The sequence below is a fragment of the Megalobrama amblycephala genome, linkage group LG19 (assembly GCF_018812025.1).
Source record: "Megalobrama amblycephala isolate DHTTF-2021 linkage group LG19, ASM1881202v1, whole genome shotgun sequence".
Classification (NCBI taxonomy): domain Eukaryota; kingdom Metazoa; phylum Chordata; class Actinopteri; order Cypriniformes; family Xenocyprididae; genus Megalobrama; species Megalobrama amblycephala.
In genome coordinates this window covers 39284130-39309019 of record NC_063062.1, presented here as the reverse complement: position 1 = coordinate 39309019, position 24890 = coordinate 39284130, and the positions used below count along the sequence as shown (strand labels likewise).

At 36.7% G+C, this 24890-nt stretch overlaps 2 protein-coding genes across 3 annotated transcripts; one reads left to right on the top strand and one right to left on the bottom strand.

Moving 5' to 3' along the window:
• Positions 1-2144: 2144 nt before the first annotated feature.
• daw1 (dynein assembly factor with WDR repeat domains 1) lies at positions 2145-13102 on the bottom strand. Of its 2 annotated transcripts, XM_048168233.1 has the most exons (13): positions 12966-13100; positions 12742-12814; positions 11683-11827; positions 10061-10119; positions 9856-9978; positions 9501-9600; positions 6571-6678; positions 5869-5975; positions 5677-5779; positions 4304-4418; positions 3528-3604; positions 2680-2842; positions 2145-2592 (listed from the first exon to the last, which is right to left on the bottom strand). In XM_048168233.1, the coding sequence occupies exons 1-13, from the start codon at positions 13003-13005 to the stop codon at positions 2558-2560; spliced, it is 1248 nt and encodes a 415-aa protein (XP_048024190.1). In that variant the 5' UTR covers positions 13006-13100; the 3' UTR covers positions 2145-2557. The 2 variants fall into 2 exon arrangements, with proteins under 2 accessions (XP_048024190.1, XP_048024191.1); XM_048168234.1 differs by lacking the exons at positions 2145-2592; positions 2680-2842 and adding an exon at positions 3098-3228 and having other exon boundaries at positions 12966-13102.
• Positions 13103-13239: 137 nt separating this feature from the next.
• slc19a3b (solute carrier family 19 member 3b) lies at positions 13240-24659 on the top strand. Its single transcript, XM_048168199.1, has 5 exons — positions 13240-13941; positions 15371-16136; positions 19150-19342; positions 22164-22305; positions 24495-24659. Exons 1-5 carry the CDS (start codon positions 13795-13797, stop codon positions 24657-24659), a joined length of 1413 nt encoding a protein of 470 aa, XP_048024156.1. The 5' UTR covers positions 13240-13794.
• The last annotated feature ends 231 nt before the right edge of the window (positions 24660-24890 follow it).

Genomic DNA, 24890 nt, shown 5'->3' with positions numbered 1-24890 from the left:
ACCACATCCTCTTGTACCACTGTTTGAAGAATTTATCCAGAATCTGGCAGTAAGGTGTTTGAGTTCACTTTTAGTCCATCTCTTATCCTGAAATGTCTGTCTTGCAGAGATGGACTAAAAATGATCTTCCAAAACTTACTGCCAGATTCTGGAAGATAAATTCTTCAAACAGTGGTACAAGAGGATGTGGTGCTGGTCCTTCAGGAGTCACTCTCAAGCTGTCTGTCTATAAGGCCTATAAAAACCCAGTCTTCATGTATTTTATAACACTTCAGCTTGTGATTCTTATCAAGTGCGGGTCATTTTTTAGGATTCTTTAGCTAACCTAAGTCTCTGAGATCCTGAGACCTTGCACTTCTGGAGACTCCAGGTAGGTTGCAGTTCTGGAAAATGGTGGCGCTGGAGACTAAAGGGTTCCTGATGGTTTCACACATAATTCTTAATTATTTTGCAGTTAACATGTGTCTTTTCTTTTCCACCTGTTTTTGTCTGACCCCGCTGACCCAATGAGCATTTTGCTGTCCCTTGGTCATGCTTTAACTTTGCAATTTCTAGTATTGCATTAGTATTGCGTCCTTCTCATGAGTATTTAATAATTTTTGACTTTTCAGTCTGAGTTAAATCTCTTTTTTGGCTCATTTTGCCTGTAAAAGAAAACTTGCCTAATAATTCTGCACACCTGAATATAAGGCATTTTTCATTTCCAGCCTTCATGAACAATTATATATCACTTATAAATGATTAAAAACAATATTAATAGTAGTTATTAAGATTGATGTGGATTGGAATTGGTAAAATGTGCTTGGGAAAAAAATATGATCAGAAAATCAACTTGCCTAATAATTCTGCACTCCCTGTATTTTCATGATTTGTTATCACAACATTTTGTTGTACAACTTAGGTAATTAATGTGGTTCAGATCACATTATTTTGAGTTTCTATTTATTAAACCAATCTCCTTCATTGTATTAACTCAAATTTTTAATTTCAATGAACTCAAAGTTTTAAGGCAACCAGGTAACTTACTTTTTTAACCCTTGTGCGACCTTATGGACCTTAAAAGACATTTTTGTCTTTTTCAGTTTAGTTTTTTTTTTTTTTCAGGTGTGTATTTTTATTGGAATTTTACTATTTCACCCCCATTTCCTTTAATAAATCTATTTTACACTAGGTACACAAAATAGTTACACTCAGGACCTTGAGGACAAAAATGTCCCCACTGCCATTTTTAATCCCAGGGCCATTTAACTATAAAATGATAAAATCTTTGTTAATAGGCTTTCATGTTGTTTGCAAAGCTTCAAAATTTATTTTTTACTATTTTTTACCAGATGGTGCCATTTATTCAGGTTTGGCCTATAAAGTCTGCTTCTGCGTATTAGAGCCAATTGGATACATTATGCAGCTATAGGTGTGGGTGTGTTGGTATGGATGTATGGAAAGCTAATTTTTTGATATATCAACCTCAAATTTGGAACACAACTTCTTTAGATTTATGGCTTTGATTTTCGAGCAGTTTTAGAGTTCAGCATATTTCATAAAATATATATTTTATATAAAATAATGTTTATAAATCATTTTCATGAACTTGAACCTCTTTAAACTTTTTAAACTTTTTTTACTTCGACAATAATCTACCAAGGGTCTTCTTTAAAATGAGACCAAACTTAAGTCTGTGCTCCCAAGAGTTTTTTGAGATGGACATTTTTGTCCACTACTGACATTTTTTTTAATTGACGCGCAAGGGTTAAGTTAAACCAACAATAATTTTTTACAGTGTAGATATCATGGCCACGAATAAGAATTCACTCCCATAAATTAAGAATTTGTTCCCTCCATTTAGTAAATTGTAACCATGTTGTACTAATTTGTTCCTTCGTTTTGTTTTAATGAGAACGCATTATTACAACATGGCCATGTTACATGTGGCCAGTTTGTGGCCACTATATATGTATGTATGTGTATATATATATATATATATACACACACACCACAAATAAGTTTAACTTGTATTTAACCCAGAATATTCAAGTGGGGGAAAATGTGGTAAAGTGGTAAGTGGAATTATATGGTAATACATGAATGATTTACATTTTAAATTAACCTAACAACAAAAATGAAAAAAAAAGTATTTTTACAGCACATTAACTTTTTCATAGACAAAACACGGTTTAATTTTTCAGAACATTTGAATATAATGAAACAATATTTTTGTAATATTATTTATAATATGAACAGTATTTGTAATAGTATTCCTGCAAGTTGAGCCACTGACACAGCTTTTATCTTTTATAGCATAATTTGTGATGTGATTTAATATATATATATACACACACACACGCACACACACACACACACACACACCAAATAAGTTTAACTTGTATTTAACCCAGAAAATATTTTTTAAGAGGGGGAAAATGTCACAGCAAAAATATCCTCTACACATCCCACATGTTCTCTGTGAATAGAAATACTACAGCAGTGTGACAAGATGACACACGATATCTTAATCCAGAGAGGTGCAGTAATACTGTAACATCAGAGTTCAGCCGCTCTCTCAGTGCCAGATCCTGCAGGTGTTGTCTTTACTGCCTGCAGAAAGATTGACAACAAGGCTTGAAATTACTGACGTATGATTACTTTTGTGTATGTGAGAGTCGCACAGGTGCGTGTAATTGCCTGTAATGACGGTGTCTCCCTCATAGTTGAAAGCGCAGGAGAAGATCTCATCAGAATGTCCCTCCAGCACCTGCAAACACACTCCCGTGTTCACGCACCACACGCGAGCCGTCTTATCCACGCTCGCCGTCAAAACGCGGCTCCCCTGCGGATTAAAACACACCTAGAGCGAGGGAGAAAATAAGAAGCAAATTATATTTCTGCCTTTTGTTATGATAATGCTTCAGGACGGCTCTTAATCACATTCCATCGTGAAACAATTACTTTTTGTTTTGCATGTGAGAACATCCTATTTCAACGTGCAGAAGAAAAACAGGAGGAAGAACGTGTCAGTCGGAGAGAAAGACAGCTGAACTCAATTTGACCCGTGTTGATATGACAGGCCTTTTATTATAGCGCTGAAGAACTGAGTGTGCGTACTTGAGTTATCACCTTTACACAGGAAATGGAAACATTCTGGTGGTGATGATGATGACGACGACGACGGTCGGGAGGGGGATGGAAAAGAATGGAGCAAGGATATTATGGCAAGATCGTTTAGGGATAGGCCTAAGAAAAGAAGAGCAGGCAGATGAAGAGAGCAATAAGAAAGAAAGCGGCCGTATGAATATGCTGATTGTTGTGAAGGTGACGAACGACAGGCAGGATACTGGGATGAAAGCAAAAGGGCAGAACAGGTGGATATAAACAGGAAGGGACCTAGACAGGAAATGACAGAAATGGAAGGAAATGAGTGCCTTAGCAGATGAAGAAAGAGACTGAGCGAAGAGATATGAGAGAAGCAGAGAGGATTATTGAGTCCGAAGCTCGAGTGACAGGGTGAGGATGGAGATCATGTGATTTCTTACCTTTGATATCTCTCCTTTATGGCCCTCTAATTGACATAAACACTGGAACGTTTCTGCGCTGAACACTCTTGATGTACCTGCACACAAACACCACAGCAGTTTTGAGCGAATGTCATGAAAACCTGCCCAGGTCACAAAAGCGATCTTTTTCAATAATCCCAATAAGGAAGAAAGGATCTGTCGCTACTTCCATTTTAACTTCAAGTTATCCTCTAGGTTAAGAGGTTAAGTGTAAAATGAATATTCCTAATTATATTTCAGTACGTCTGCTGTCACCTGAAATGAGAAAACCGTGTCATGTATGTGCTAAGTGGAATCATATGGTAATACATGAATGATTTACATTTTAAATTAACCTAAGAACAGAAATGAAAAAGTCTTTTTACAGCACATATTAACTTTTTTCATAAACCCCCAGAAAAAAAGGTTTGATTTTTCATTTTTCATTTGGGTATAGTGAAAATATTTTTGTAATATTATTTACAAGTTGAGCCAGACACAGCTTTTGTGTACATATATATATAGGGTGCCACAGTTTACTCACTGACACATCTTACCCCATAATGCCCATATATTTTGTATAGAGACCTGTTAAGGGCCCATTAAGATGTTTTGTACACACATTCCCAGAAAAAAAGCAGTTCTCATTACTGTAATTTTTCATTTCTTTATTTCTTTCATACACACACATATAGATAGATATAGATTTCACATATTCTAGACAGGTTTTGTGAGACTGAGTCAGGTTGTGAAGTGTGGAGATGGAGGTGTCTCACCATCAGCAGAGGCTGTAGCGATCAATTGACCGGTGTAGTTAAAACACACATCCAACACCTCATCATTATGACCCAAGAGAGTAGCCAAACACTGACCGTTGTCTGTGTCCCACACCTGCACACACAAACACACACAGAACCTGTTATATAACACACACAAACCACATGATGACCAAAATAGCCTCACAAACACACTGTATATTGGTTTGGGTGAATTCCATTAGAAAGCGGGCATCGCTTCGCCCTGCTCACTCATTAAGTGTGAGTACTATGAAGGGTGCAGTGTGTCCCATCCATAGTTCCTGTCAATGGAATTTTCCCATTCTTATAAGGGGTCCTATTATACTTTGTTACAGTTTCAACATTTTTTTTATTGTGTAATGTTGCTGTTTAAGCAGGGAAATGTCCACTCCAGTGGGAGTTATTCTCTATATCAGTGTGCAATGTTTCTGAATTCCCTGAAACACCTCAGTTGTAGTCTTGAGTTTTCTTTAAAGAACGAACACGTCACAATATTCCTCGTTTAAATAATTCCTGCCCAAGGCATATGCAAATAGAGGGGCGGGGCCTGGTTGAGTTGTGCTAGTAGTGTGTTGAAACTCGCAGTTATGGTAAGGGGCGGAACATTTCCCAAACGCTCAAAGCGGTTGACCAATCACAACACACTAATCCAGCCGACCAATCAGAACACATTTCGCCATAGAGACAGAAACAGAGTGTTACTGACAGACTGGGAAGAGAGGTGCTGCAGTAAGCTAAAATATGTGAAAAAGAATGTGTTTTTTGATCATTCAAGCATGAAAACCTATTCTAGTAGAGCCCAAAAACAAAATCAAGACTTTGAAAAGGGGCCCCTTTAACTACAGACCAAATAAACGGATACTTTTAAAAACCTGTAAAACAGTGTATAACTGAGCATGACTTTGTTTTTCAGAAACATCCGACTGTGCTAAATAATTAAGAGCTCTCACACCTCTAGGAATAGACAATCAGAGGGGAAAGTTACTCAGACAGATGAAAGTGAATGCAACATGTAAGAAAAAGAACATTAAAGGGGTCACATCATGAAAAATCGAATTTTCCTTTATCTTTTGAAATAAAACTTGTGGTCATGTACCATGTAAACATAGTTTTAGAACTCAAAACTCAAAAAGGCCATTTGCGAAAATGTCTTGTTCCAGAATTGTTGTGTTTTATAAAAATATCAGCTAATAACAACCAAATTCATTTGATTATCATCTTGCTATCAAGCTGCTTTTGATGCAACCGTCAAATGTTGATGAGGGAAAAATGGACCTGCATAATTTAAGGAGGCTCTTTTATGAGACAGAATGAGAATTACAGAGTACAGAGAGTACAAGAGAAACAGAAACCTTGCAAGTTTTATCCAGAGAGGCCGTGACGATGAGGGAACAGTCCCAGTTGAACTGAACACAGCTGATCTCTCCACGGTGACCTGTGAGAACATGAACTTTCCTGGGAGAGGCGGACAAAATAAAAAATGCCATTAGGCTGTCTGAAAGGAAGTTAAAGCATTAAACATTAACTGTGGCGTACACACTGACCTGCCAGACGGAACGTCCCACAGGATGGCAGTGTGGTCAAACGACCCCGTGACCAACCGATCGCCCGTTGTGTTGAAGGAGAGAGAGATGATCTCAGCGAAGTGACCCTGGGAAAGTGTTGAATAGAGAAATGCTGTGAGTGGAGAGAGGAATGGAAAGGCAGCCTTTGTCACTTCAGCAAAGAAATATCATATTAATTTCCCCAATTCATCGGTAAGAACTCACGGAGCTATGCATAATTTAGATTCATAGAGAAATAATTGGAGAGTTAAGAGGGGTAATTACGCAGCACACACACACACAGCGCTAAGTCACACTGCTCTGCCATGTGCTGCGGAGAGGAAAAGACCTCCAAATGCTGCGTCTCATCCCTCTCCCTCCGTACACACGTTTCAACACAGATTTGGTTCAGACCGCGTCACCTGACGCATCTGTTTGCATTCCGTGTGCACGTTCAGCTAAACAATGTGGAATGCTTGAATTATCACATAAATGCCCATAATGAAAGATTTGACGACAAATTCATTAATATACATACGCATGGGTGAGTTTTCACTGATCGCTGCAGATCACTGCGAATTAACAGAGATATAATTAAAAATCCCTTAGGAGAAGAGCAGATGAGGGGGAAATGATGAAGGAGGATAGGCGGCAACTTGTAAGATGAACAATAATACAGAAAAACCAGAGGATTAAACGTACTGCCAATGTGGACACTTCTTCCCCGCTCTCAACATCCCATAATTTAGCCGTGGTGTCCATGCTGCCTGTAGCAACGAGGGTACTCTGAGGGTTAAAGGCCAGGCACACCTAATAGTAGACACACACAGAAATTTAGAGACATTTCATCGAACAAATGGTGTTTAATAAGTTCCAAAGCACAATATACATAAACAGGGTTCTGCCATGTTTGGCATCCCAGGTGACACAGTTTTTTCAACATACTTAAAGGGGACCTTTCATGCCCCTTTTACAAGATGTAACATAAGTCTCTGGTGTCCCCAGAGTGTGTGTGTGAAGTTTCAGCTCAAAATACCTCACAGATCATTTATTATAGCTTGTCAAATTTGCCCCTATTTGGGTGTGAGCAAAACACGCCGTTTTTGTGTGTGTCCCTTTAAATGCAAATGAGCTGCTCTTCCAGAAGAGGGCGGAGCTTTAACAGCTCGCACTTTGGTTGCTCAACAACAACAAAGCGACCCCAACAAAGGGGGTTGTCACCGACCTGGGAAGAAACTTCTTGTAGTCCCTACTAGCTGTTTGTTGCAGTCCTTAAAAAGCAATTTCTGTAAAAAAAAATAAATCTCCCTTTGCATTGAACTTTGAGAAAAAGTGAAATCATAATCAACCACCCCTTTAAACTGGTGCCCACCCTAGGTGGTCAGATATGTTGTCTAATGGGTTGAATGGCCTTGCCTAATTTCACCAGACATTTCAATTTGTTCAGTTAAAATTTTATATATATATATATTATATATATATATATACAGTACAGTCCAAAAGTTTGGAACCACTAAGATTTTTAATGTTTTTAAAAGAAGTTTCATCTGCTCACCAAGGCTACATCTATTTAAATAAAAATACAGTAAAAAACAGTAATATTGTGAAATATTATTACAATTTAAAATAACTGTGTACTATTTAAATATATTTGACAAAGTAATTTATTCCTGTGATGCAAAGCTGAATTTTCAGCATCGTTACTCCAGTCTTCAGTGTCACATGATCCTTCAGAAATCATTCTAATATGCTGATCTGCTGCTCAATAAACATTTATGATTATTTTCAATGTTGAAAACAGTTGTGTACTTTTTTTTTCAGGATTCCTTGATGAATAGAAAGTTCAAAAGAACAGCATTTATCTGAAATACAAAGCTTCTGTAGCATTATACACTACCGTTCAAACGTTTGGGGTCAGTAAGAATTTTTATTTTTATTTTTTTGAAAAGAAATTAAAGAAATGAATACTTTTATTCAGCAAGGATGCATTAAATCAATCAAAAGTGGCAGTAAAGACATTTATAATGTTACAAAAGATTAGATTTCAGATAAACACTGTTCTTTTGAACTTTCTATTCATCAAATAATCCTGAAAAAAAAAATATTGTACACAAATATTTTGTACAATTGTACACATTAAATGTTTCTTGAGCAGCAGATCAGCATATTAGAATGATTTCTGAAGGATCGTGTGACACTGAAGACTGGAGTAATGATGCTGAAAATTCAGCTTTGCATCACAGGAATAAATTACTTTGTGAAATATATTCAAATAGAAAACAGTTATTTTAAATTGTAATAATATTTCACAATATTACTGTTTTTTACTGTATTTTTATTTAAATAAATGTAGCCTTGGTGAGCAGACGAAACTTCTTTTAAAAACATTAAAAATCTTAATGGTTCCAAACTTTTGGACTGTACTGTGTGTATATATATATATATATATGCTCTTTGCATTCACACCATCCTAGACCTTGAAAATGGATTGGATCTCATTTTGGTCCACTATAGTCTCATAACTTTCCATTTACACTGTTGTCTTTTGGAACCCATTTCAGGCCCCCTAAAGTTGTTGTTAGATGTCCTGTCCAAAAAAATACTTTAAAGAAATTATAAATACCAGCCAAAAATCAATGAACATCCAAACAAACAGCGAATCAGACACATGCATTAATGACTTTTATTTTGTCTGTTCTTAAAAAAAAATGTCAGTTCAAGCATGCATTATTGCTTCTAAAGGACAGCTTTTCTTGTAAAAAGTCAATCCCAGACACAAAAATGAATATTCTGTGATCAGACATTTACTCATGTCATTCCAAACCTCTATGACTTTCTTCTGTGGAATTTTTTGAAGCATGTTGGTCACCAAAGAGTTTGTGTTCCCTTTGGCTTCCACTGTATGGACAAAAAATACAATGGAAGTCAATGGGAACCTGCTTGGTTACCAACATTCAGCAAAAAACAAACAAACAAAAGCATCATAAAAATAGCCAATATGACTCATACGCAATATTCCTATATTCTTCCAAGGTCACCATGATTTTGCCGAGTAACACCCTAGATTTTGCCAAGTAACTTCCTGGATCAACATATTTTGTTGATCCTGAAACAACATCTCTACCCCTAAACCTAACCCTACCCATAACTTATCCCTAAAATCAGAGAGAAATGATAGGTGAATAACACTGATGTTGAAGCACCTAACCCTGGTTTTAAGCCTAAACTTGACATAAACTGAAAACTTGTCCCTCAAATCTGATTGGTTGATTGGATGTTGTTCCAGGATCAACAAAGAAGTACTTGGTAAAATCACATTCACCATTCTTCCAAAGCCTTTGTTGGAGGAACAGACTGACAATTAAATGGTTTAAATCTCATTTCACAAACACTGAAATAAATCAAGTCGTGCCAGGTTTGATCTCAATGACATCACGTGTATCTCATGCCAGAACGTTCTGCGAAATATCTCTGGAAGAAAGAAAGTCATACAGGTTTGGAACAAATGAGGGTGAGTAAATGATGACAGAATCATCATTTTTGGCTGAACTGTTCTTCAAACTGCTGAGACTAGTGTGAATGCAGGGAGAAAACAGTGTTTTAAGCAGTGGGAAGTGAGAATGCAGACGTACGATTTCTGCTGTGTGCCCTCTAAACGTGTAGAAACACTTTCCCGTTTCAGCACTCCACAATTTGCAGGTCTTGTCAAAGGAGCCTGTGGCAACCTTGTCTCTGAGAGAGAAAACAAGAGACAGTGAATGAGAAAGGGGGCAGAGAGGGAGAGAGAAAAAAGGACACAGGCTCCTGTTATTACTCAAAGTGACAAATGGTCCCATTGTAAAAACAACACCAGTTACCCTGCAGTGCCCTAACCCTGCAGAGAGAGACAGAGAGGGGCTTTTCTCTACTCCACGGGGGAAAAAAAGAGATTAAGAGTAAGCCATTCTGAATGATAAGTGATCAAATGTGCAGGAGCGGTGCTGTTACCCATAAGGGTTGTTGAAGGCGATGGCGTACACAACGTTCCTGTGACCCTCCAAAGTGTGCAGCTCCTCTCCGGATGCGGTGTCCCATATTTTACAAGTCCTGTCATAGCTTCCGGTTATAAAACTGCAAACAGACGGAAAGTAAAGGAGGGAGGCAGAATTCGAGGGAGGGGGAGCAGGCATGTGAGCTCAGCTGATAAACTCACCTCGATCCTGATTTATTGAAGGCTACATTCGTCAGGGGCAAGATGTGAGCCTGAAGTGCCTGTACACGAAAACAGAGAAGACGAATGCTCGGGGGGGAAAGCACTTAACCACATTAATTCATTTCAGATATATAAGCTTGACTGTGTAATTTCCATACATAATTACTATGCCTTTGATGTACAAAAACAGCAGTTTTCCCTCTGCTGCCACCTTGTGGGTAATATCGATATAAGATGTCTTGATCAGAGCAGATGTCTTCAGAAAATCATTCAAATGCATTTCATTTGGCTATTTACTAGTATATATAAGCATGGTGGTATGGGACAAATCACCAAAGGCCCAACACCAAATATCAACCTATTATAAAACTAGAGTGATATTCAGTTTAGGAAAACTGGAAAACTGTTAACAACCTGTTAATTTCATTCTGATAATTTTTTCATGATATCGGATAACAAGCTGGATAACGCTAAATAACCGGTTCAATTATTGGAATGAAATTTAATAAAAAATGATCTAAAATTATAATACTGAGTTTGTTCCTTTTTTAATTACATTCTGAAAAAAAAATGTTTTCATTTATGTTCTTTGAACTCTTTTAATCCCCAACTGATATGAAAAAACATCATTTTCCATCTGAAACATCATTTGAATTTATAATGGTAATAGTTGACGTGATATTAATTTTGAAGCATTAAAGAAAAATTAATCACCAAATTTGTGCTTCTAAAAATAGTCATAGCGATGGTACTAATAGTCCCTTTCTAAACCTGTCCCATTTGTTATAACATCAAAAATGACAAAATTGTTACAAAATCTGTTATGCATCTAGTTAAAGGGTTAGTTCAACCAAAAAATGAAATTTCTATCATTAATTACTCACCCTCATGTCATTCCACACCCGTAAGACCTTTGTTCATCTTTGGGACACAAGATATTTTTAATGAAATCCAAGAGGTTTTTTTGTCCTCAATAGAAAGCAATGAAATTACCACATTCAAGGTCCAGAAAAGTAGTAAAAACATTGTTAAAACAGTCAACATGACTACAGTGGTTCAACCTTAATGTTATGAAGCGACAAGAATACTTTTTGTGCGCAAAAACAAAACAAAAATAATGACTTTATTCAACAAATTCATCTCTCCCCAGCATTCTCCTATGCAATTTTCTTGCAATGAAAATAGCATAGGGGAATGACAGGGAATAGTTGAATTTGTTGAAAAATGTTATTTTTGTTTTGTTTTTGCTCACAAAAAGTATTCTTGTCGCTTGATAACATGAAGTTGGCTACTTTTCTGGACCTTGAATGTAGTAATTTCATTGCTTTCTATTGAGGATAAAAAAACCTCTTGGATTTCATTAAAAATATCTTAATTTGTGTTCTGAAGATGAACAAAGGTCTTACGGGTTTGGAACGACATAAGGGTGAGTAATTAATGACAGAAATTTCATTTTTGGGTAAACTAATCCTTTAACTGAATACCTCCGGCCCACCAGGAATATCACTTGCCCACATTGCATCTCAAAGCTGGAGCCGGGCCTGGAATCATAATATCTAAAGTAGATAAAATATGCATGACCCATATATGTTTGTGCGTGGCTGGTCAGTATTTATTAGTACCCTGAAAAGGTAGAACTTTCGTTCATCCTTTTGGCCGACTTTCTCCTGTAGTTTTCCGATCAAGACTTTGACCTGCTCAACACAGGATGAGGTGATGAGAGGCTCAGCTGCTCTAATGTCTGACAGCAACTCATTCACATCAGTCCTACAGGAGGAAAACAGACACTTGTTTATCAGATTGACAGTTACACTTTACAATAAGGTCTCACTAGTTAAAGGGTTAGTTCACCCAAAAATAAAAATAATGTCATTTATTACTCACCCTCATGTCGTTCTACACCTGTAAGACCTTTGTTCATCTTCAGAACACAAAAAAGATATTGTTGATGAAATCCGATGGCTCAGTGAGGCCTCTATTGAGAGCAAAGCCATTGAAACTCTCAAGGTCAATAAAGGTACTAAAAACACTAATCAGTTCATGTGAGTTCAGTGGTTCTATCTTAATATTATAAAGCAACAAGAATACTTTTTGTACGCCAAAAAAAACTAAATAACGAATTTTCAACAATATCTTCATGAACACTGCTTCATGAAGCTTCTGAGCTTTATGAATCTTTTGTTTTGAATTTAGTGATTTGGATCTCCTATCAAACGGCTAAACTGCTTCTTGTTGCTTTATAATATTAAGATAGAACCACTGAACTCACATGAACTGTTTCAAATATGTTTTTAATACCTGGATCTTGAGAGAGAATTTGTGTTCTGAAGATTAACTAAGGTCTTACGGGTGTGGAACGACATGAGGGTGAGTAATAAATGACATTATTTTCATTTTTGGGTGAACTAACGTTAACCCTTTAATGTAAGTTTGTTACAGTATTTATTCATCTTTGTTAACATTAGTAAACAATAAAAAAATACAACTGTTCATTGTTACTTCATATTAGCTCAGGTCAATTAAATAATATTAATAGATAAGCCAACAATTTTTATTGTTTTTGATTTTAATAATGTAGTAAATGTTTAAATTAGCATAATAAAAGCTTTAGAATGTTACCTTGTGTATTAGTTAGGCCTAACTAATGTTAAAAATTGTGTTTAGTTTGATTTCATACTTACTCTGGAGTCAAGTTTAACAGATCGATGGATTTCGTCCTAAGCTCCCCACCTTTCTCATAGTCCAGGAATATTCCTGCACAGCAACAAAACAAGCTTTACTTTTTTAAATGCGTATCAAACGTGATTTCAATCAAACCGTTTCCAGCGTCAAATTGAAGCAGGTACTCTGTAAAAATGTATGACGTGAATATTATGCAATATAAAACTTTCAACATGTATATTACCTGGTGGGTAGTATCGTATGTGTAGCCGTTTCAGTCTCATCGCGCCGCTAAATACTGTCAACAAACAGTTACTAAGGTGACTAGACACATGTGCTCCCTACTGCGCATGCGCACGGTCTTATGATTATTTTCCTACGTATTTTCTAAAAATCGTACGGATTCATAAGATGTCGCCACCACGTAAAATAGTTGTGTTTTCTCATGATATCGGGTTGTGGAAAAAATCCAACTCCTTTATGATACTGAAAATATTAGCCCACATAATCATTGACACACTGCAGATTACTCAAACGCCTATCTGTGAATTTTCCTGAATCTTCCCAAGCTACTAAACCCTGGTCATATAGCTACCTGCTGTTTATTTTATTATTAATTATTTGAAACATGCATTTTCTGCTTTAAAACGGTTGGGTTTGTCAATATTTGACCCAAACATGCGTTGAAGCAACCCAGTGTTTTTAAAGCGTAGGCTAGGCCTCTATTGGAAAAAGCACTATACAAATAAATGTGTTGAATTGAACTGAATATTATGGTTAAATGATAACAATGATTAATCATTCATTTTATGGTTAAATGATTACAATGTTAAGTCATTAAAGCTTTTGATTTGTCAACACATACACATATGTACCAACAATTAGGGCGGACGTGCACACAGATCAAAGTCTCCGTCATAAATAAGATCCTTTCGTGGAATTCAGGGACTGGACTATGGCTTACTTTACTGTGCACAACAAAAACAGCAATAGTTATACTAAACCAGCAGTTCCTGGACCTAAAAGGAGAGACATAATCTTGTGGTAGTGAAAACATAGTCAGGCAGATAAGAATGAATTTCTGGAGGAAAATGAAGAGGTCAGACTGGGTCTTCCCCACTGTTTTACTCTCTCTTTATGGTTTCTTTGCCAACTGCAGACCGGCAGAGCCTTTCCTTACACCTTACTTAGTGGGACCCAAAAACATCTCAGAGGAAGTGGTGAGGATTGCTTTTTTTCAATTGCATGTTGGCTTAGAGATTGTTTTAGGGCTTATAACAACAACAGTCCGTAAAATAGGGCCCAATGTACCGTTATTAATATGAAGGAAGTTTTCACATTGATTTTTCACAGGCATTTCACCCACATTTCAAATTATGCATTGCATTGCGTTGTGTTTTAGGGTTGAAGGAAATGTCCCTAAACTTAACAGAAAAGGTACTGGTAATTTTCTGCCAGGACAATATGGATTTTTAACACTCCCATTACAATAGAAATGATAATCTGTCTATTGATTGTATTTTGTAAGGTTGATGTATAAAAGCTCTTAAAAACAGATTTTCCTACCCAAACCATTTTCAGGTAACATATGGTGTAATAATCACAATAATCATCTATTTTAAAACATCAGCAGCTCAAAATTTAAACTGTTTATAATATTGGCTAACTGCATTAACATTCTCCATTGATTACTAATGACTGTCGCACCCATGCTACACATGCTTTGTCTTTCTATCTTAATAATGTCTGTTAAACAATTTCCCTCTTTAATTAGCTGCACTGATTTCAAATCATTTACTTTAAAGGCACACTGTGTAATTTTCGCCACTAGAGGTCGCTTATTCAAAACAAAGGTGTAGCTTGATGACTAATGGGGCGTTCACACCAGACATGACTTGTGTGAATAAATTGCGCTATTCGCGCGTAGTTGGGCGCTTGAACATTTTGAGTTTACTTGCTCCATTCGCGCGTGAAATTCACTTCACAACAGACGCAAATTCACGTCATGAGAGGGGCTTCTGCCAGACAGCTCCAGTCTCGATTCTGCACACTTCCTCTGAATAAACACATCAACTCGTCAGCAGGAAAGTAGCTGATATTCGCCAAAGTTCAGATTTTTCAACTTGCGCAATTCGCGAAAATCACGCGTTACGTGCGTCAAACGGCCGAAACGCTCAATTCGCGCCGCCTCATTCGCGTGAATCGCACCGCAGGATGTCTATTCGCATCTTTGCATTGACTTAACATGTAAATCACTCGCGCTTAACGCTTCATTCACGTCTGATGTGAACGCACCATAATACAGTATATCATATTAACACATAAACACATAATACATTAAAGCGTCTTTGGTGTTTCCATGGTTTCTACAATATAAAACCAGAAATCGAGGGTAACGCGGGTATGATGTCATTGATAAGCGATACATGGACATGGTCCTTGTCCTGGTTAAAATTGCTTATTTCTCTGGATTTAAAAATTCTTGGAAACATTTGGGATAATGTAAGTACACAAGTCCACAAAATATATAACATTGTTTTAGTGGTTTTTAGATATTTTAATCCAAAAATCTTACATATTGTGCCTTTAACATTTCCTACAGTCTCATATTCAAATGACCAAAAAACAATCTTCTTTCCTTTCATCCAGGTAACGAACTACCTGTTTCCCATCTGGACGTACTCATATCTGGCCGTGCTCTGCCCAGTCTTCCTCCTGACAGATTTGCTTAAATACAAACCTTTAATTGTAGCTCAAGGCCTTTTTCTTGTCACAAATTATATAATTCTTTGCTTTGCTACCGGCTTGACTGCTCTGACCTACCTACAGTTCAACTTTGCAATGGTCACCTCCACCGAAGTGGCCTATTTTTCATATATCTACAGCATCATACCTCCTGAACGCTACCAGAGAGCCACGGGGTACGTTCGCAGTGCCATGCTGACTGGCTATACATTTGGAGCCACATTAGGGCAGTTGTTAATATCATTAGCTGGCACAAGCTACTTCCATGTAAACACTATTACTCTGGGTCTAATGGCAGTGGCTTTCTGTGTTTCTTTGGTCCTGCCAATGCCTCAACATGGAATGTTTTTTAAGAAGAAGGAGGAGGTGTCTACGGAGACACTGAACGAGGTTGCAGGCGCATCCGGGGGAGAAACGGATCTAGCAAAAGAGGATACAGGAAGATGCTGTGCTTGGGGAAACATTAAAACTTCCGGAAAACAAATGTGGAAGAGTCTCAAAGAATCCTACTCCTCCATAACTCTGCTGCAGTGGTCCCTCTGGTGGGCTCTGGCTACAGCTGGATATGGACAGGTCTTCAACTACGTCCAGCTGATGTGGGACCACATTGAGCCCTCCAGTACGTCCTCTGTGTATAATGGTGGAGTAGAGGCCATCTGCGCACTTGTAGGTGAGGCATTTTGTGTAATATTTTAGTAAGCGTATCTGATTAGACACTGAACTCCAAGACTTTATTTACCAGAACACTATCAAAAGTGTAATAAAGCCATTATCTTTAATGATATCAGAATATGCATTTAGGTGTAAATTATTTACAAGAAGTACCCTCCAAGATTAATATTTTAATTATTTAATGAAAAATCTGCATTGTCATGATTCTCTGATGTTGGTTAATCATCATAATAGAGGTAAAATAGATAAAATATCTTACTGCCTTTTTTAGTACACATTTCATTTATATAGGGCTGCACCTATATGGATGATGATGATGATTATTATTATTATTATTATAATAATAATGTTTTAACTCTAATTATAAAAATGATGATATCAATAATTACTGTTGTAAACTACAGTCCTGAATATTTGATAATTATCTACCAAATAATTATTCTACTTCATACGCTGGCAAATTACAATACTAATATTTATGTTTTAAATTCTCTGCTTTTAAAACATTTAATCTTCAAATTTTTATTTTGGCAGAATACCGATGAAATGCTGTAAACTTCTAATTACAAAAATTTGGAAATTGTGCGAATGTGTAAATAAAGGGTGCATCATAATCAGCTCCCTAGTTCAGTAGTACTATCAGAGAATCGGCCAATGCACCGTGAAAACCAGGAAGCATCGATGCTCACTATGTTACCTTAACGGAAATTTTGAAGCATGAAACATACACTATATTGCCATCCCATTCTTAATCCGTAGGGTTTAATATGGAGTTGGCCCACCCTTTGCAGCTATAACATCCTCAACTCTTCTGGGAAGGCTTTTCACAAGGTTTAGGAGTGTGTTTATGGGAATTTTGACCATTCTTTTAGAAGCACATTTGTGAGGTCAGGCAGTGATGTTGGCAAGAAGGCCTGGCTCACAGTCTCCGCTCTAATTCATCCCAAAGGTGTTCTGTCTGGTTGAGGTCAGGACTCTGTGCAGGCCAGTCAAGTTCCTCCACACCAAACTCACTCTTGCATGTCTTTATGGACCTTGCTTTGCGCACTGGTGCGCAGTCATGTGGGAACAGGAAGGGGCCATCCCCAAACTGTTCCCACAAAGCTGGGAGCATGAAATTGTCCAAAATGTCTTGGTATGCTGAAGCATTAAGAGTTCCTTTCAGTGGAAAAAAGGGTCAAGCCCAACCCCTGAAAAACAACCCCACACCATAATCCCCTCCACCAAACTTTACACTTGGCACAGTGCAGTCAGGCAAGTACCGTTCTACTGGCAACTACCAAACCCAGACTCGTCCGTCAGATTGCCAGACAGAGAAGCGTGATTGGTCACTCCAGAGAACACGTCTCCACTGCTCTAGAGTCCAGTGGTGGCGTGCTTTACACCACTGCATCCGATGCTTTGCACTGCACTTGGATGAAGCTGCTCGGCCATGGAAACCTACACACTGTTCTTGAGCTAATCACGAAGTTTGGAGGTCTGTAGCTATTGACTCTGTTGAAAGTTGGCAACTTCTGCGCACTGTGCGCCTCAGCATGTGTTGACCCCGCTCTGTGATTTTACGTGGCCTACCACTTCATGGCTGAGTTGCTGTTGTTCCCAATTGCTTCCACTTTATTATGATACCACTAACAGTTGACCGTGGAATATTTAGTAGTGAGGAAATTTCACGAATGGACTTATTGCACAGGTGGCAACCTATCACAGTACCACGCTTGAATTCACTGAGTTCCTGAGAGCGACCCACACAAATGTTTGTAGAAGCAGTCTGCATGCCTAGGTGCTTAATTTTATATACCTGTGGCCATAGAAGTGACTGTAACGCCTGAATTCAATGAGTTGGAGGGGTGTCCCAATACTTTTGGCAATATAGTGTACATTAGCCAACTCACTACACATAGATTTTTTTTTAATACAAACCATTATTTAATTATATTTAAGTATAAACATTTATCGCTAGACTGGTAATGAACATAATCTAGCTAACATTTATTATTTATTTATGGCTGAAATGTTGCATGTATATGTAACAAGCAAAATATTTATCATAATGTACTTTAAATAACATTAAAAATTATGTCGGAAAGATATCAGTTCTGCTGTTGTTCATAAAAACCAGTAGTGATGTTGTACAACGAGGACATTGTCATGTCACTGGAAATAGAGTCATCATTGTTGTCCTAATGTGTAGTGAGCCAGGGTCCTCACTGTCCTTACCAATGCCCGACTTTGTGTACATGATATACTGATTCACGACCAAGGAAGCTAGAGCACAACTCTGAAAATACTGGAAAGTGCACACGTGTAACACATTGCTGCTCTTCACTCTGAAACACTCAGAACAACAGATGAGCTTATTTAATTAAAGGTAGGGTAGGCAATTTCAGAGAGGCTAGCAATAGCAAGCTAGCTTTGAAACATGTTTTGTATATGTTACCTACCTACCCTACCTTTAAATAACACCCTTTGATTTGATTGCGATTTTGGCTTTTTTTCAATTAATTCTGCAGCTACATTTATTTATTTATTTATTTTTTCATTTGATTAAATATTAGCTTTTTATCAACTCACGAACTTCCTTCAGCTCCCACGTATGTGTAAACCCCCATTTGGGAAACCATGGGCAAAAACGGAACCAATCCTGCTTTATCCGCAAATTATACATCAAATCAGCATATGCATCGAGCTGAAGAAGCCTTCTAACGCTTAATTGTTATGCAGACTGCATAGGAATTCAGCAGCCCAGTATGTGTGGGGAAGATAATTTGAGCAATTACAGCAGTAGGGGTTTGGTTAGTAGTCACTTTAATTGCAGCAGAAAAGAATGTCTCCCAGTTTTGATGTCTTGACAAGAACATTCCAACAAAGGCAACATAAATGTGTACTGAGTACCACACAGAATAAAAATGAGCCTAAATGCATTTCTCCAATTTATTTGTTGCCTTCCATTGTGCCTCTTCTTTGTTCACAGATTCTCTTGTTGTGAGTGATGTTGTGATTGTTGCTTTCAGGTGCAGCTGCAGCGTTCTCTGTGGGTTATATCAGAGTCCAGTGGGGCGTGTGGGGTGAGCTCTCTCTGGGTGTTTTCTCTGCCATAGGTGCAGGGTGTGTCTTTCTCATGGGCCTCACTGACAATATCTGGCTGTGTTACGCAGGCTACGCTATCTTCAAAGCATCATACATGTTCCTCATCACGATCACAATGTAAGTTATCCATTATACAATGAACAGAAAGCATAAGAATAAAGTATGAATTAATATATTAATTATATAATTAATATATTTTGTATAATATATATATATATACAGTGCTCAGCGTAAATGAGAACACCTCCTTTGAAAAGTAACATTTTAAACAATATCTCAATAAACACAAAAACAGTTTCCAAAATGTTCACAAGACTAAGTTTAATATAACCTCTGTTTAACTTATAACATGAAATAAGATTAATTACACATTTTTTAACACAATTACACATTTTTCAGTTTTACTCAAATTAGGGTGATGCAAAAATGAGTACACCCCACAACAAAAACTACTACATCTAGTACTTTGTATGTCCTCCATGATTTTTAATGACAGCACCAAGTCTTCTAGGCATGAAATGAACAAGCTGGCGACATCTTGCAACATCTGTCTTTTTCCATTCTTCAAGAATGACCTCTTTTAGAGACTGGATGCTGGATGGAGAGTGATGCTCAACTTGTCTCTTCAGAATTCCCCATAGGTGTTCGATTGGGTTCAGATCAGGAGCCACTGAATCACTTTCACCCTGTTCTTCTTCAGAAATCCAACAGTGGCCTTAGATGTGTGTTTAGGATCATTGTAATGTTGGAAAAGTGCACGACCAAGGGCACAGAGTGATGGTAGCATCTTCTCTTTCATTATAGAGCAGGACATCTGTGAATTCATGATGCCATCAATGAAATGCAGCTCCCGACACCAGCAGCACTCATGCAGCCCCACATAAGGACACTGCCACCTCCATGTTTTTCTTTGTATTCCTCACCTTTGCGACACCATACAGTTTTGAAGCCATCAGTTCCAAAAACATTTATCTTGGTCTCATCACTTCAGAGTCCCAGTAGTCTTCATCTTTGTCAGCATGGGCCCTGGCAAACTCTAGGTGGGCTTTTTGTGGCTGGGCTTTAGGAAAGGCTTCTTTCGTGGACGGCACCCATGCATGCCATTCCTCTGCAGTGTACACCGTATTGTGTCACTGGAAATAGTCTCCCCAGTTTGGCTTTCTACTTCTTTAGATAACTGCAGTGAACTTGGATGCCGATTTTCTTCAACCATTCTCATCAGAAGACGCTCCTGTCGAGGTGTTAATTTCCGTGGACGACCTGGACGTCTCTGTGAGATGGTTGCAGTTCCGTCTTTTTTCAATTTTGTACCACTTTTGCTACAGTATTCTGACTGATAAGTAAAGCTTTGCTGATCTTCTTGTAGCCTTCACCTTTCTGGTGTAAAGAAATGATTTTCTTTCTCAGGTCTTGTGACATTTCTCTTCCATGTGGTGCCATTGCTGACAGCATGAAATGGGAAGGGGTTTTAACACCCTTTTATAGACAACTGTCTGCTGGAGACCTGTGTAATGAATAATTAGACTCACCTAAATTAGACATTTGTAGTCTAAAATGTAGCTTTGCTCCAGAGACTTTCAGTGTACTCATTTTTGCATCACCCTAATTTGAGTAAAACTGAAAATTTTGTTCTCCAAGTTATATTATTAACCTTACTTTCACGTTATAAGTTAAACAGATGTATAAAACTTAGTCTTGTCAACATTTTGGAAATTGTTTTTGTGTTCGTTGAGATATTGTTTAAAATGTTACTTTTCAAAGGTGTACTCATTTACGCTGAGCACTGTATATATATACACACACACACACACACACGCATCATGGCAATTATGGCAGATTAAACCATTTTGAATATTTTAGTTTTGAGGCTGTTTTATTTTTCACATTATATCCTCATTACTGTAATACATTTGATTTTTTATTTTAATTTTTTTTTTTTACATTTTGAGATTCAGCCCCATTAAGCAGGCCGATGTTGTGCTGCAAAAGTTCATAGAATCAGTAAAAAATTATATGATCAATAAGTAATGTTTTTTTTTTTACATTGCTTTTAACTCAGCAAAAAAAGTTAAGCCATTTTCAACATTTTTTATGTTATACAAGATTTAACTCATTTTTAACCCCTTAACTGTCACCTCCCTTTTTGAGCATAGACATGAAAATGCACTATCCAAACTTAAATGTTTGTAATTCATGAATGCTTTGGAATACAGACCTCAGGAATACAGAAATACAGTTTCTTTTTAAAGAAGACACTTGGCAGATTATTGCTGAAGTGAAATATTTTATAAAATAAGTTTTTCTACAAAACTGATTTAAAACCAAAGCTGTATGTCAAACCAAGTTGTGTTCCAAATTTGAAGTTGATATCACATAAATTGAAGTTCCAATGAAATTTTGTTTAGGCATAATACCAAAAACTGCCACCAGGTTTTGATGTTCTCCTGTAACAAATTAATACATTTTTGTCACAATATCACTTCTATCACAAAACAGTCGCCAAATATGGAACATTGAGTCTTAGACGTTTCCGAAATCGTGTTTTATCAAGATTAGAAAAAATTTTCATTATAAAATAGTTAATTTTGTAATATGAAACATGAAACACCCACTAGGGGGAGGAGCCTGCCAAAAGAATTTAAAGTACCTTTGGTAATACAATGTCCGATTTCGAAATTTTGAGTTTTTTAAGATTTTATTTATGATGATTAATAAAATATGTAATAGGGAAAAAAGGCAATAAAACAAAGAGCACCAAGCGTCCCGCCAGTAGGACGGTGACAGTCAGTTTAATATAATTTGTTTTAAGTTGAAATAACTTATACAGCCAAGATGACTGAACTTAAAAATTTAACTCAGCAGCTGAACTTAAGTGTTTTTTGTTTTGTTTTTTCTCCTTAACTAATTTGTTTGCCCTTCTTTTTTCCTTTGCTGGAAGGTTTCAGATCGCAGTTAACCTCTCTATGGAATGTTATGCTCTAACTTTTGGCATTAACACTTTTGTTGCCCTTACACTTCAAACTATACTTACTGCTGTTGTGGTGGACAATTCAGCTCTGGGACTGGACATTACAACACAGGTAAGCTCTCACTACATGGAACTGAGTGGAATTTAACTCTTTAAGGCCTAACATATGAAATAATAGTCCAATATTTCTTTATTTATTTATTGAAAATGAAGTTTATTGAACCCGTAGACCAAATATAAAAGAAAATCAAAATGTTAGCATGTTTTGTATCATATTTAATACATTAGGCTTTTATGACAATAATAGCTATAATATGATATACTGAGAATATGCATCTTAGCAAACTCAAGGAGATTATCAAAAATGTCACATTTAAATATCATTTGTCACACTATCACACTAAATACTTAGATTTTTTATCAAAACTCTGTAGTTTTATTGTTGGGGTAAAACATATAATGCAGTGCATTACAATGATGACAGAGAGATGAACAAATAAATGTTCCTCAAAAGCCTGTACAACAGGTTTTTTTTAGCAAAGTTTTGATCATGTTGATCATTTAGAGGCTGTAAATGGGCCATTCCACCAAATAGGTGACATTTGCATGTTGTAACTCTTCAAAATCAAACTTTTTTTTTTTTTTTAATCTTTTTTCAACACTGAATCTAATACTACACATATTTAACTATTTAAAAATGTTTATTGGTCAATCTCAAGCAACTTTATTTAATTTTTACAAGGTTTCAAAGCAGAAGATGGATGCATGTTTTCTCAGTCCTGTTACCAAAACTCATGTGCTGTTTAAAATGCATGTTAAAAAGCATGCCAGTTAATTCCTTTGTATTCACCTAAAGAAAGTGTTTATTTGAAAGAAATAGCTGGTTATTTGTTCAAATAATTGATATTTGTGACAAAAAATCACTTTATATTAAGGCAAGGTGTATTTTAATAAAAAAACACAAAACGATATTTTCATTTAAAAGAAGACAAAAGCCTCAAGTTTATAATTTTTTAAATAATTTAATTTATTTATTAATTGTGTAAATGATGGATCAAACAAAACTGATAAAAACAGTGGTTTAACTTTTTTTTTTTTTTTGAAAAATAAATACATTTTGTAACAGGAATGAACACTTTGTAACAGGAATGAGTGTCCATATGTGTGTGCATGTTTGTGAGAGGAGAAGAAGGAGGTGGAAAGAAAAAGGAGAGAGAGGATAAGAGAGAGAGAGGGAGAGAGAGGGAAGGAAAGACAAAAAGAGGGAAAAAGAAAGGTCTGCAGGTGTGTTTCACTCCTTCCCTTGCAGCATGACATGGGTGGGTGTTTCCGGCAACTGCATAGAATGGGTTCTCTACAAAAGATAAGAAAGAAAAGGACAAAAAGTCACTTTGTAGTGGAAAAAAGTCCCTGCAAGTATGGCATTCACACTGTAAAAATAATCCTAAAAATCTACAATTTAAGTAATTTCAACTGTAAAACTCACGATACAAGTGAATAGTATTATATCAACAAAATATTCACACTATTCATTCAACAAAACAGAGGACTCTACTCACTCCTGTTACTCTTAATTCACTCCTGTTACTGTTACTCTTAACTCACTCCTGTTATTTTTCATATGAGTAACAGGACTGAAAGTAACAGGATTGAGTTTTTAAGCAAAAAAATGATCAAATACATGACATATGGCCAGATGGCGTACATGCTAATAGCATGAGGACACTGAGCAACTTCTAGTGACTTACCTAAAGTTAATATTTTTAAAATAAACAAATAACATCTAAAAAATTATTTAGGTAACAGGACAGTACATTGAGATTGACCCTCTCATTCATAGTTACAATTTCATCAAATATACAGAAATTAAAATGAGAGGACTTACCTTTGGTCTTCTCATGGCCTGCGTAAGATCCAGATGATGCAACTTCCTGTTGAAAATGTGTCTTGTGGAATGTTTTTAGAGGGGGAATGTGTGAGGGTAACAGGACTGAGTGAAATGATTTCTTATGGATGTAACAAATGCTATTTTTGTAGTATTCTCAGTAGTTTTTAAATTATATATTTAATGTTCAGAACATTTTGCTTAATAATAAAATGTATTTTAGAGTTAATTTTCATGCATATTTATACATAAAATGTCCTGGGGACATAAATGGCACCCATTCGGTGGAATGGCTCAGAAATGAATGTATAAAATATGAAAACAGAGAGCTTTACAGGGTTAAAAATATTTTCATGAGAGTAAAAGAATAGCCATGAATGTTTGTATTAACCTGTATTTTGGCCCTTCTTTTACAGTTTCTTGTATATGGAGGTTACTACAGCATCATCTCTGTGCTCTTCCTCACACAAGGGCTGTACACAGTCTGTAAGCATTACCGCAGGTCTGCAGCAGAAACAAACACAGACCGGCCTCCTTCTGCCATTCTGGAGCAGCAATCCACAGTCACCATCATAAAATAAGATGGAACATTCAACACCATGAGTTTACCAAAAAAAAAAAAGGGGGAAAAAGGGGGGGGGAAATCACAAGCCCATTGCTTTTTTGTCTTTTTTAATGTTGTTATTAGCCTAAACTAAAACTATACTGTAAGTGGTTGTGTATTGTATAATATGTATAACTATTTATTCAACCAGTATATTTGCATAGACTGTTCTGTCCTGTCATTTCCTGTTTATAAATTAAAAAGAAGT